The sequence below is a fragment of the Homalodisca vitripennis genome, chromosome 3, assembly GCF_021130785.1.
Source record: "Homalodisca vitripennis isolate AUS2020 chromosome 3, UT_GWSS_2.1, whole genome shotgun sequence".
In the NCBI taxonomy this organism is placed as follows: Eukaryota; Metazoa; Arthropoda; class Insecta; order Hemiptera; family Cicadellidae; genus Homalodisca; species Homalodisca vitripennis.
The window spans coordinates 140,956,017-140,971,171 of NC_060209.1; the positions used below are offsets into that span (position 1 = coordinate 140,956,017).

The 15,155-nt window shown below is 35.4% G+C and overlaps 1 protein-coding gene across 1 annotated transcript in view; it reads left to right on the forward strand.

The window, feature by feature from the left end:
* Positions 1–15,155, forward strand: part of LOC124357597 (afadin) — a 302,603-nt gene that overhangs the window by 271,291 nt on the left and 16,157 nt on the right. The window contains exons 21-23 of the mRNA XM_046809519.1: positions 7,014–7,079; positions 7,406–7,479; positions 8,125–8,243. Of these exons, the coding sequence (XP_046665475.1) occupies positions 7,014–7,079; positions 7,406–7,479; positions 8,125–8,243 (259 nt within the window). The remainder of the gene's footprint in view (positions 1–7,013; positions 7,080–7,405; positions 7,480–8,124; positions 8,244–15,155) is intronic.

Consider the following 15,155-nt stretch of genomic DNA (forward strand, 5'->3'; position numbering starts at 1 on the left):
CAGTGGTTACAGTTTTAGGGGAACTTTACACTAGTGGAACTAAGGTCTAAACCCACTCATTGATGTTAGAGGCGACAATCTAGATAATGTCTGATGTGTGCTGCAGTCGTGCGCGCGGCACGAGCGTAGCGCAGGTCGCAGCTGACCGGCGTGGCGCGGTGGTAAACAATGGGGCGGGAATGGTAATGTGGACTGCACTCAGCACACTGCTGGCTGCAGGCGGATACGACATTAGATTATTAGCATCGTGGACAAACCAGTTGTGAGACTGATCTTTGACCCGGACCCCCACCTTATTCCCCGCGGCCGAGCGCTGCCGGAGACACCCGACCAGACCCGAGCCCATTGTTGACCATTGTTGGAGTCGCGTGCCGTTGGAGTGCCCCAGTCCGCATACGTCACTGTTTCGTTGTGCTGCAATTTCTGCGCCACAGTTATTTCTTACAGTGTGTGTGTAATATTTTTCGTTCTTAACTACACAAAATTAACTTAGTTAAAAAATTAAATTTGAAAGTGGTGATTGTCGTAACACAATGATCTACGTGGAAAAGCGATCTTCTGAGGGTGGTGAGGCGCGCCACAAGTACCACACGCGCCACTATGCCAGTCAGCAACAGCCGCGACAACCTCCCCGTCATTTCCAGACCTTACAGCAACCGCCCGTTTACAAGGTGATTTTTACATCATTCCTGTATAAAGCTTTAACTAATATAAGATTTTGTTTGTTTAAAGGACCTTATTGAATAACTTAACGGTATGTGTTGTACTAATACATTTTATATTGGGTTAGTCAGGACGTTTGTATCCAAGATAAAGTGTCGTTCTACAGAAATCACATGTAATGCCATGGGTTTCTTCAGACATTATATGAAATCACTTTGACATTCTTGACACTACCATCGCAGATTTCAAAATACAAGTTCGAATTAATTTCCTTAGATAAGCGTGACTCTATTGTACACTTGTATTTTAATTTATTTAGATTGACATTCAATACGGTAAACTCGTAACTATATCCTGACAATATTACTGAATTCATTTATGAAAGAGGAACCCCAGAATACATAAAATTAAATGGAAAATGTAATACTTTTTATAGTATACTAAATAAATATACAACTCTCTGTATGAACGACACGTGTTTTTTTATTTAATGTAAACGAAGTGGTTCAAAACATTAAATTTTATTTATTAAAACAGCCTAATAGCTTTAGATTCTTGTGGTGTGATCGCATAGCTAAAAATAACATTCGTACGTTGAACCCTTTAGTTGTGTTACGTGTTTATAACACCAAATTAAAACTGTTCTAGCGTCATGTAACAAGCTTTGTTGCTATGCTGAAGCCAGGAAAATCTATTCATTTCTTTACCATAACAATTGTAATCTTTTTACGTCCTTTGTTCCGAAACATTAACTGCGATGTGGTTTTAGACTGACCCTCGCAGACGAACGGATGTAACCAACATTTATCCAGTGAATGACGGAACATTTCGTAGCCAAACATAACGAAACATAATTCAACCAAGCATCTGTTGATAAGAATATAACTGCCGCTATAAATCTACACGTATCCTGTCAGTGCACTTCCGCCTCGTACAAAATCGGATGTCGACGTCTCCTCAAAAGTTTCTGACGGAAATTCGGCCAGTCGTTTGGAAAAGCGCCGTCTGTTTTCACTATAGACTTATGTAGATGTCGCCCTCAAGCTGTTTCACAAAACTGCAGTTATTCTTGTGGACTAATACGGGTTTAAAACTCGCAGGCGTCTTCCGGCGAGGAGTAGATCCTGCTTCTCAGCAGAATCACTTTTAGTGTGAACATAATGTGCAGCGGAAGTGGAAAAGATTAGGTAGAATCTTGGGCAAGTATGTGGTCATCTATTCCTTTAGCTATCTAGTGCAGAGTACAACTAGACAATTAGTTTTTATAGCTTAGTATAAATAATAAATGAATGTATGGTCGATAAAAGATGAATATGTGGTTAAAATTAATTACAAATTTCATTGTATCCTGCTAAGACTACATCGTGTGTGTAATTGTTACTTGTAACGTAACAATTCTGCTGGTAAAGTAACAGTGCTGCAGGCTCTAGGAACGGCCCGCGGCGGAAAGGTGGCGAGCTATGTGTGGAAAGCGTGCACATTACGCCGTCACCTGTAAATTAAAGCCTTTCTTGGTTATTTTGCTTTCTAATTTCCTCGCGTTTCAAAATCGCCCTGTTGCCACATACGTCCGCGCCTGCTCGCATTGCAGAGCTGTGGTCCAGTCCCATTGGCTCGGAGGATTGTTCGTAGATCACTTCGGGATGATGTAGGATCTATAACTTAACGGATAGTTTATGTCGATTGGGCATGCACATTGGACGACTACATGTTTTACCGAGTATCAGAAGAACGATTGCAATCTCGAGACATCCTGTTCTCTCTTGCACTCTTTGTTTACTGAAGACAAGCCAAGCCATGCCTCGGGTGCAGGGGAACACGTTATTACTCGCAATTAGAGTGTGAGGAGAGCGCTGTTTGGCCGCTTCCGGTCGACCGGCACACCGGAAACAGTTGTCTCATTGTTACCGTATCGCGTCAGGTGTTTTCTTACCTCACCCACAGTCGCGTCCGTTACACATTACACGTTAGACACTAGACGTTCGATATTTGCCCGCTGCCCGTGAGTAAGTAATGTATCCCCTCGCCTCACCCACCTCGGCCAGCGTCTCACAGGCGACAGCCGGATAGCGGTCATGTTACATTGTCACATTCCCTAACAAGGTCATTGCCTGTCCTGCGGTCAGTTTCTACTCTGTCTACTGATCTTTACCGTACTCTTAGAATATCTCCTCTTGACGGTATGGCCAACATCTGTCTAATTAAGAAACAAGAGATATTAGAATTTAAATGCCAGGAGAATAAAGGAGCAGGAGAAACAATTTTTAATATCTGCATTTCGGTATGTTTTTAAACAAAATCTTTGCCATTAGTTTGTTTTAGAACTTTTACATCTTGTCGCTTATAAAACATCAAAACAAGTCAATGAGTAGTGTTCTGTTATTTCGCATATTATAGTGGCCGACCTCTTGTAGAACCTCACTCGAGGTTACCTGTGGCCGAAGACGGGGACCAGGCGCGTGTGTTGCGTGGGAAGTGTGTTGACGCGCCGAGGCGTGGCGATGGGAACCCCCTTGCAGTAGGTAGCGCATCTCCTCCCGGCCTGGCCCACACCGACCACCTGTTGTTTCCTTGCTTGCTCATTGCCCATCTGGGCACACAGCTGTATATTTCACGATATCCTGTAACAACACTTTTTGGGCTTAAGAAAATAAATCTTGATGATTTGTTGGCGTTAAGTTGGAAACCTTTGAATCGTAATGAATAATATACGAAATATAGTCTAAAGGTAATAAAAATGAGAAATTTGACAATTTAGTTGAATAAACTTTTTTAATCTTAAACATTATTGTGTATAATAGATGTTCCTGACGTTATAAATGCTGAATAATGATTCGATTCATATAACCCCATACAGTAGTTTCCAGCTTTATCCCAGAGTTTGTGGCTAGGGCTGTCACTTTCTTGGTCCTATTCGATATTTCCCTGTTCAGTAATACAGAAATATCAGATCCGTTATTTGTTTATATCATGTGCGAGAAGAGTCTTATACATCCATACTTTAAATTGAGTTAGTTTTCGTAGTAATGTTCCTAATTCAAGACAAATACAAAAACGTCAATTTCCTTGACGGTGTTTAGGCTTACAGTTCGCAAACGTAAAAACTGGAACAGTTAGTCTCCGATAGTAATGTAACAGTTACTGAAGTGGAACAGTTGGAGAAGTAGCAGTGACTCAGTGAGTCCTTTGTTCCTGATATATTTACTACTACGCTCCTGGCAGCGTATTTCAGCCGGTAACGTAACTCCGACTGTGGGCGGAAGTATTGCCGGCAGCTGGGCGCTTGTCCGGGTCTGATGCAGCGGAATAGATCGTCTTTAACTCCCACTTTCACCTCTGCAGTACACTTACTTTCACTGAAGTGGAGCTGACAGACGGTCATTCACGAGTGTCGTATTCGTCTCGATCGTTACGAGTCGTGGGCGACCCTTCATCTCAGACTGCTGACCCGGTAGTTCTGGGGGCGGATCTGGAGTGTTCTCTCACTTATAGTGGATCGAGTGATCTCTTATAAGTTCGAGTGATCAATATATTTAGTAGAGTTTAAAATTGTGAACTAGTTAAACAATTTGACCAGAGTTAAAGTATACGGAACCGTTAATGATATGAAATGTGTTTATTTTACACTTGTTTAATGGGTGTGAAATAACTGTTTAGTCCTTTGAGAGCAACTCGAGTAAGTTGATCTTGGCGTAACAGCCCTGCCTGTGTAATAGAGGCCAATCTGGCCAATATCGAGGTGCCTGGTGAACTCCGACCCAGCCTAGATACGCTAACTGTTTAATGATGTGTTGTCGAAAACGAGAGTAACGGCCTGGGTGTAGAGTGGGGAGGCGAGAGTAGGTCAGCAGCAGGAATGTCCCCGGTAAAGGTCAGCTGCGGTAGGAAGTGTGGGGGCGGCGGGGGTTGGGGTGACAGATACCGTTCTGGCAGGGTCACTGGTTCACGTCGTGGTCGCGGTTAAGGTACCGGGAGATAACGTCAAAATAATTTCTGTCCCCCGCCGTGTGTAGTGTAGCCTGTACTCGATGCTATAGACAGTACAAGCGCCTGCGGTAGATGGCATGTTTATTTATTGTTCCAGAAATTAATTAATTATGGTTAATCTTTTTACTGGACCTACTTTATACGCAGTTGTCTGTATTTAAGGTCACAAATACCACCAAAACATGTAGGAATGGTTAAACAAAGTTTTATCAAAAACTGTATTGTTCAAAATTTGACTTATCTTTTGTATGATGGAAACTAGCAAACCTAGTACTAGTAAATTTGAGAAATTCTCCAGTATAAATTGAATATACCTGATAACAAGTGCTCTGACATATTGAAGTTTTGCTCTTGGATTGATAATGAATGCTCATTTAAAGTCATCTATCATATATATATATATATATATATATATATATATATATATATATATATATATATATATATATATATATATATATATATATATATATATATATATGTTTGTTTTTCTTGTTTGAGTTCTTACCTATTTTTTTGTCACAATTTATGTAAATATTTATACAAGTTATATTTATCTGAAGAAGTGTACCAAGATACACGAAAATGTATAAATGTTTTGAACCAATATACTGTAGTTTATTTGTTAGAAGAGAATAACCTGTTTCTATATATATATATATCTTATATATATAAAAATCTTGAGTCACGATGTATGTTGCCAATAAACTCCAAAACGACTGAACCAATTTCAATCAAATTTCACATGTATCCGTAATTTAGTCTAACTTAGAAGATAGGATAGTTATTATCTGAATTATTCGCTTATGTCGTGAATATAAACGAATAAAATGAAGAAAAGTTTTCAAAGCGCCTGCACATTATAACCTGCAATTACGAGATAGATACGTATATTAAACAGTGAAACACTATTTGAAGGCGCTAAGTTATGATGTATAATTGTCTAAACTAAATTTTTTGGTTGAACTTAAAGGTTGAGTGGTAGACCACTTTGTAATAAAATACATTATGCATGTACAATACATTTTTGACATATTTTCTTGATCGTGACATCAAGGTAAAATCTACATCGGGGTTGGAAATATAATTTACTTCAACCAGAAATGCTCATACGCGGGCAAAACTTACGAAAAGCGTGCGAAGCCGCGGGAAACAGCTAGTATATATATATCACTGACCAACGGTTGCACAATTCTTTTTCATCTGACTTGATTATAACCCTTTTTTAACAACAAGAACTTTTCAACATTCACAATTTTTAGTTATAAAAAGCTTCATGAAACATTAGTGATATAGTAGGCCTAATTATAAAAAAAAACTGTTTTAATGGAACTAGTATTAACGAAAGTTACTAGTTGTTATACTAAAAAACAAACAATAAGAAAACATTTGGCTCATTATTGGTCTGACACATATCAATGCCACACAGTGAATATTCAATATTCTTAGGAATTAACAATTGCACCAACCAACACAGAGAGGTAAAATATTTGGGAATTAACTATCACTAATATATATATATATATATATATATATATATATATATACAACAACTAGTAACTTTTGTTAATACTAGTTCCATTAAAACCGGTTTTTTAATAATTAGGCCTACTATATCTAATGTTCCATGAAGCTTTTTATAACTAAAAATTGTGAATGTTGAAAAGTTCTTGTTGTTAAAAAAGGGTTATAATCAAGTCAGATGAAAAAGAATTGTGCAACCATTGGTCAGTGATCCAGTAAGGGTACACATGGGCCAGGCTTGTGATCAAGGCCATGGTGATTGGAGAAGTAGTGTGGTTGGTGTTACATAATGTTACCAGTCAGTCTCTGTGGCTTTTTGTGTTACTAGTAGTGTAAAAATAAACCTTCTACATTGTAAGAGATTCATTATTATTTAAGAGTTTGTTTCTGTTGGAGTTCATTAAAATGAACTATTTATGACCCAAGACTGTTTTAGAATTTAGCATTATAACTTATTACTTTTTAAAGTATGGTTCAACAACAAAAGTTATTGAATCATTTCAAGGTTTATAATTAAGTATAATAATAATTTCAGTATAATTTTTTAACCGTTAAAATGAATTACGATTAGACCATATGAATCAAGACTTCAGTATACTTAAATCATAAGTTCATGTTATAATTTTTATTCACTGAAGGGTGCAGAGAAATTGTTTTAGATACAGCACAATCAGGATAACACATTATCTAGATAAACATAATCATTCAGATTTCAGTACCTGTGGCAAAGTGGTAATGTTGGAGACAATGCAAATTATACGAGTTAGCTTATTGTTGATACTTATCAAGTTACAGACCAGTGTTATTGTACACTGTATAATGATAATGTTTGATTGCAGGGTGCCGGACAAGACAGACTAGGCATTTACATCAAGTCAGTTGTGAAAGGAGGAGCTGCAGATGCTGTGAGTATTTCTTATTTGCTCTCATCACACCAGTCATTTTTTGTTTTAAATTTTGAATATATAATATTTTTCATATCTTCAAATACAATAAATTTAAATAGAGGATTGGTGAGATAATATTTAAATCAATTGACTAATTATTAATCTTAGGTGCATTTAGCTCCATTAGGGTTTAAAGGCCTGGTTCTTTACAGCTTAAAATTACTTTTATATTATCACTAAGTATTTATTTTCCATAAACATGCACTTGTGTGAATTTTAAGAAGGATAAGGTTGTCAGATGATCTGTGAGACTTGTTATAACTGTAGTGTCTTTAATATTACAGGACGGGAGACTGCAGGCTGGTGACCAGTTGCTCAAGGTGGATGGTCAGAGTTTGGTCGGCATCACCCAAGAAAAGTAAGTAATTTATTATTGTTGAATTTTTAGTTGTGCTTATTTAACACATAACTATGCTTACGGTCAATCTTTATTCTTGTTTATTAAAATCTGCATCAATGTGACGACAATTCGAACCTTAAATATATTTTCCTTATTTCTCCAACAAAGTTTAATTATTCATTAGCTTGTCAATAAAATTAAAGTAATGGTTTGTATTAATGATCTTTTTCATGTTTTATGAACAAAATTTAGTTTAATATTTAAAATAGAAGTCAGGAAACATCCTAGTGGTATATAATATGATTGGTTATCTTTTATTAAAAGGTTTACAATTCAGATTTATAATATTGATTTATTGTTGCTTCCTGTGGAACAGACTGAAATGTATAGATAAACATATTTATTATTAACAATAAAAGGAATTGGTGTTAACTTTTGACTAATTTATGTTACAGTCATTCCTACGCTCTTCGAGATAGAGTTGTCATTTGTCATTTTTCTTATGGATTCCTTGACTACTGAATCCAAGCTTTTTATTAGAATTTGGTTTTTTTTAAAAAACAAGTTTTTTAAACCAAAAACCTTTAGAATTTCTCTATAACTCTATTGATAAGAATAGTTCTGATATAGTGTGTTGAGTTGTGACAAATTGACCTGTTGCAGGGCTGCTGAGTACCTAGTGAGGACAGGACCTGTAGTAACACTGGAGGTAGCCAAGCAAGGAGCCATCTACCACGGACTGGCCACTCTGTTGTCTCAGCCCTCCCCTGTAATGGCTAGAGGTAACCCATCGTCAAATATGTGACGTAATCAGTTACTTCTCTAGGACTGTCTGTCAATACTAAACATACTATTGTCTGACTTGACAATATTTAAACAAAGTGGAATTTATAAGAAAGTTACCATTTCAATGTAAATTATTTATAGAAATAAATCTCATCTGATTTAAATCTAAACACTATCATTGGTTCATTTCTCAATCACAGGAAACCCTTAACTAACATTATTCAACTGTTTTGAAATAACAATCAAGAAGGCCATGAAATAGTTGGCAGGTCTGAGAGTGTCAGGTCCTTTGTAATGTATGGGTCAAGGTCTTCATGGGAAATGTGGCTATGTTTTCTGTGACCTCTACACTCAGTGAGCATATTTTTCCTATTCATTTAAGTCTTTTTTATTTATTTTTGTAATTTGAAATATTACTAACAGGATGTTTCAGAATTCTTGTCCAATATTTTAGGTAATTGTTTCTTAAGTATACATGGTCTGTTCAATAAGTATTGGGACTGGTTTGCTGTATCCTCAACGGTGAAGGAGGGTCCGACCGGTTGGCCTCTGTAGAGGGGTCCCCCACCACTTAGGTGTACTTTAATTCAGTTGCCTGTGGGCATGTGTGGATTCTTGTGACTAGTGATTTTTTCATGGTGTCATCCCGCTAGGATGGAGCAGACCATTATTGAGCAACGCTACCGTGTGAAGTTTTGTTTTAAACTTGGGCAAACTGTGTCTGAGACTCTTGAACTCATGAAACAAGCTTATGGGGATGATGCCTTAAGCCGCACAAGAGTTTTTTAGTGGCACAATATGTTTAGGGAAGGCCGGGAGCTCATCGAAGATGATCCAAATGAATATGTAGTGTTGTAACATTTGATCTCTGGGCTTCCTTCTAAAGCTAACACACTGCCAAAAATCGCTTTCTTTGTCTTTCATTCACAAAATATTCAGATAATAAATATAAACTTTCTTGTTTATTACTACCAATAAATTAATATTCAATATGCTTATGTATTGTATGTAAATATTGTAGGGTTTTAAAATGCTAAAACACGTAAAATATACACTAATAACCACTTTACACATTAATAATAAATAACTTTATGGCTGTTAAAAACTATTTGTTTTCATAATATTTAGGTGAACTCCTAACTTCCATCTAGTTCAGCAGGTGGGAACAAATGGCATAAAAGTTAACTATTTCAAATAAAGTTAGAAGCATTACATCTGTATGATTTGTTTCTGAAGTAAATGTAATAAAAATATTCACAAACAGAAAAGTTAGTTGTTAATTAGATTGCTTACTTGGTCCCTCCCACTTTATGCATGAACGATGAATCGCTTGCTCATTCTTAAAGGGTTAAAGATGTAATTCTATCCTGTTCTCCAAGTTTTCTTGAGTATGACAGATATTAATAGCTCTGTCCTGTCATAATATTATTATACATTAAAAAAAAAAACATAAATTTTTGTTTCCTATTATTAGATTTCTAATAAAACTTACTTATTAAAATGAAACTACAAAATAATTATAGAATACTTTTTTATATACATTAAAATACAACATTCTGGAACTTAAACAAATTGGAAAATAACATTCTAGATCATAAATACAGTACTCTTGTATAATTTAAGGACTAGTTGGAATTTTTCATTTAACGATTTTATCTTAATTTTCACAAGATAACATTTCTAATTGTAACAAGGAACAATATGTAATAGAAAAGTGATTTCAGTATCTTTGAATTTTAATGCGTCTTGGCAGAAAAATCCTAACCTTGTTTCTTTGTGTAAACTTAACAAAATGCAATTTTTTAACTTTATTAAAAAACACTATGTATATTATCATCATAACAGAAGCGAGTATAAAATACAATTTTTAACTTTATTAAAAGCACTGTGTATATTATCATCATAACAGAAGCGAGTATAAAACTTAAGTTAGACACTAAAGCTTGGAGGAAAAATATAATTTATGGAATACGATTATAAGTAATTAGTTTCTTCAGTAATCAGTTTCTGTAAATAAATGTACAAACTATTCTAATCGTTAATTTCAGATATGTGGATATGTGGATGCTTAGAAGTGATTAATTGTAATTAACAATTTATGAATGACCATGAGAGTTTTGATGGGAAGGAAGAGCGGGCTTACTTCACCACACTGGTAAGATGTTCCTCACTTCCAGATAAAGAATTAAAAAAACACACAAAAATGAAATATTTGTCTCCAATAGGCACTTTGTATTATCCACAGATTTTGTTGGAACTGAACAACAGATTTTAATCAGTTCTTAAAAATTATTCTTGTGTGTTCTTTTTAATATATGTATGTCAAAGAAGAGAAATATCCTTCCAATTGGTAAAAGTAAGCCTGCTCCTTTCTATCCTATAAAAACTCTGGTGTTAAACACTGGCTTTTTTCTCTTTAATCATGTTCCTGAATTAAATTTTATTATTTTTCTGTATAATAAAAAAACTTATAAAACCTGTTCTTATAAACAAATTGTTATATATAATTACAATCCGTTACAAAGTTTTTTAATGCAATACATATAAAACATGGACACTTTTTGTTCAATTGGTTAAACATAGATTCTTTGTATTGTTATTATTTTGAAAAGCATCCATTAACCAAAGGTATACGTAGATAGGAGTAGAACGTAATAACTGGCTGATTATTTAACAAGGTATTTGGACTATTAATCACTAGTACAGGTGGGTCACACTAATCTGAACCCGCACTGATCAAATGCCACGTTATTCCAAACGACCTTCAATCAATTAACTTTAGCGTATTTCTGATGTTTTATTAGTATTTTCTCACTGATCTAAACATCTCGAAGAAATAGGTGTTCAGATTAATGTTGCCCGCCTGTACATGAGTTGACTTCTACTAACCTGCTTGTGTTGACTAACCTGGTTATGGCTTTCAGCGTCCCACAAGACCGTCTCTTTGTCGAGCCTGGCCGAGGAGCCGGCTTGTGTGTCCCCCAGCGACCCTCCCCCCTCCCACAACCAGTCCTGTCAGACATTGTCCGCCGAACATTTTGAGAATAATATCCCAGAGATACGTATAGAGTTCCCCTCCACAACCTCTGCCGCCGAGAATCTGCTAATGGTACCAGGTGCCAGAGTCAAGTGCTACAAGATACCACCCGACAATGACTTGTGCCTGTGTGAGGACATATTCCAGCAACACCAAGCCAAATTGGTCAACTGTGATTCAGAAGATGCGGACGCAATCAGTCGCAATCGCGAGGTCGATTCCCAGTCGAAAGATGATAGTAATAGCATCAAATCAAATCAGTTTAATAATCCCAAGGCAGATGTTGTCAGGTATCAACGTAAAGATCAAGGCACTGATGTCATGAGTCCTAAATGGCAGTACAGAAGTTTAGATAACATTTCTGATGTATCTAAAGAAGATAGATTTGCTGGGTGGGTACCATTACCGGGCATGAGAAAATGTAAAAGTGACTTTTATTTATCAAGGGATGGTGAATGGAAAATGGTAAATGGTAAAGATGACCTTAAAGATGCTTTTAGTGAAGAAATAAGAGTGTACAATTTGAGTGAGAGGCAGACTGAATGTTATAAAGAAATTTTGGAAGCAGTTGTTTCATCTACATCCACTTCAGAATGTGGCTGTGATAATGATTCTGTTTCTCCAAAATCTACAGATTCCAGTTCAATATCATCAGGAACTTTGACTCTTAAACCAACATCAAACAAAGGAAATTGTGAAATAAATTCCAATAATCAAAATAAAACACTAACATCAAAACTTAGTGCCGAAGAAAGAGACAAAGCTTTAAAAGAATTGGATGAAATAGTCTCAGGAAGTTTTCTTAAAAAGATATCTGATTTTGGCCAAGGTGTGACTTACAGTGGATCTACCAGAGACAAAATGAGTGAGTTTCTCTCTGACATGTTAAAACTGGACTTATCTTCTCTGAAAAACAGTTCCAGTGATAACAGCGATCCAAAAAGTAATCCAAGTTCTGAAGATGAGATGCTTCAGTTTGGTTGTGGTAGAGTTGCTGCTTTGGCTAAGCATTTTTCAAGGATGGGTGAAGCAGGAATCATTCGTGGTAGAGGAGGTAACTACAATCGTGCAGGAAGAGGTAGAGGATTAAGTAGAAATTCTTTCAGATCAGAACCGAATATAGCAGAACTTAGTAAGGATTGGTTGTTAAATCCCCACCCTGATGATATTATTATTCCTGCACCCCTCACAGAAAATGACAAAAATTCCTCACACTTTCAAATGATTTTCACTTCATTTGGCCTTCACCCTGTCGGTTTCAGCATGGACAGGCTCTTGGACATTGGCACTCAAGGAGTGGTATTAAAGGAAATAAATAGTGGTAAAGCTGAAGAAGTAATCAATGAGCAGGAAATTGATAGTAAAAATGAAACAAAACACACAATTGAAGACATAATACTTGAAGGTAATTACAACGATCCAGAAATTGAAAACTTTATTACAAATCCTCGTGCCAGAGGTATGAGATTTAATAGTTGGACTCAAACTTCTGACAGCATAGATTTAACTAATGAACCTGAACAAAAAGAAAACTGTGCCTATCAAAAAGCACTTGAAAACTTTGAGAAGAAAGTACAAAAAAACTCTTTAACAAATTTCAAAAAAAAATCTTTAAGCTTAGATAATTGTACAAATAACATATCAAAATCAAAACCAATCGATTTGAAGAAGAAATCAATTAGTGTAGATGAAATTGAATTGAGGAAAATGAGAAAACCACCATTGCAAAAGCACTATAGTTTTGTAGATTTGGGGAGTATTGATAATGATAATCAAGAGTTATTAGAAGATGATAAAGTAGGAGTCATGAGTAGCATTGGATGTAAACGTCTAAATGGTTTTAGGGAAAGAAGAGGAAAGTTTTGCAGTTCAGAAGAGATTAACAAACAATATGGAATGAAAGATGACATTTCCAAAGACATGAGTATCAGGAAATGGTTGAGTGTGGATGAGGCAGCTCAAATGAGTGAGTTATCGTTTAAAGCAGAAAAATTGGATACAGGTACAATCAAAGACAGCTTGAGAAAAATTCACAAAAGTGGTGAGGGCATGGGGCGAAAATTAAAAAGAATGAAAAAGATCGATCAAAAGGTGTTCGTTGTAAGTCCTTTGAGGCACTCTGAAATGTCCCCTGGTGATGGTGTGGTGAGCGTGTTTACCTCTGACGATGACTGCAGTCCTGTGTGGTCTGCTCGTCGCAACTCAGTACCTGCTTCCCTTCTACACAATGAGATGCAAGAGCCATTCCGTAAGCTGTGAGAACCGTTTGCTTCTTGGTGGAGTGGCAAGCATACATGTTGTCGTAGAGCACGCTCCGTTGCCTGTGCCTAACTTTAGTTTATTATTTTTACAAAAATGGCAAATTAAAATCACGCATTGACTTTTAACTGCATCTTCTGTTTGCAATTCTTTAATTTATTTTTGTGAAATGTATTTGACATTATTTTAATTTATGCATGGAGTCAATAGCATGAAATAGTTTTTTTTTTACATTATATTAGTTTTTAAAATTGCTCCACATTTAAAATTTAACCCTTTGAGTGCCACGGGTATTTTCCGAAGGCATATGCATAAAGTGCCACGCTGTTTTTCGCATATTTGTAAGCTTTTGGGAAAAAAAGCTGTTGTAAAATAACTACCAAACAGATTTCTATCATTTTGTTGTTGTTTTTTTTTCTTATTAAATGCAGAATGTGATACATATCGTTACAAATAAAATTTGATTTATAAAAATATAAAAATTTCAGTATTTACATATAAGTTTTTACTTTTGTATAAAAAGTTAAGTTTCAACCTAATTTATGTGTATACGGTATTTTTAAGATTTTTTTCTTTATACCATGATAAAGGCCATATGATTCTAAATAAAACCCATGTTTAATATCTTATTCTAGAATTTTAAAAACATGTCATTATATGTATTAACAAAATGCTGCCCGGTACCGACATTTTATAAACTGTACTTCATTTGTCAGAGTTTAGAAATTACTTAGTAATGATGTAGTTTTCCCAATAAATCTAATAAAACATTAATACAACACAAATAAATTTGATTAGTAAATTTAGAAACAAATACTTGCTAGAACATATTTACATAAAAGTTTACATTTACTAAACAATAACCCTAATAATATTTACACTGAAAATTCACGTTTTTTCGCTTGAACACAACTCAAATCATACATTACTTTTGTAAAGAAATACAGTAAAATACTGTATAAGTTACTATTTTATTTTGTATTTACTCAAATGCTTGGTTATCGGTACATAAACAACAAGAAATGCCGTTATGCAACACGGTACTCGTCCGCTAGTCGCGTGACTAGAAGACAGAATCATCGTACAGGTATTTATCACAGCCCACTATTTTTGGACGAGTTTTCCTTATCAGAGATCAAAATAAACTTCATTATACGTTCCTTCTTCCATAATTAATCTAAAAATACTCGATGAGTCATACTTCCTATCTCCAATCGTCTCCAAATAGACACATGAATGACCTGACATTTTCGAATAATAAAACGTTGTTCTTATAGTTTTTGATTTAATTGATTGTCGTAATAACTTGTAAATTCCAAAATAGGTTAAATAAAGTCAGTTGTTTTTAATACTGTAATTTATTTTTGTCCCCGATAAGGAAAACTCGTCAAAAAATAGTGGCTTCTTGATAAGTACCCAAACAACATACGTTTCACAGATAAAATAGTAGAGAAACAACATAAAACTCGTATTTATTGATAGTTTGGATCCTATTGAATACAGCCGTCTGATTATTTGGCCAAAATAATCTTGTACTATATAAAATATTATCGAAATACGAAACGTCAAAATTGGCGACGCTGGCACTTATGCACTTTTCGTGCCGTCAAAA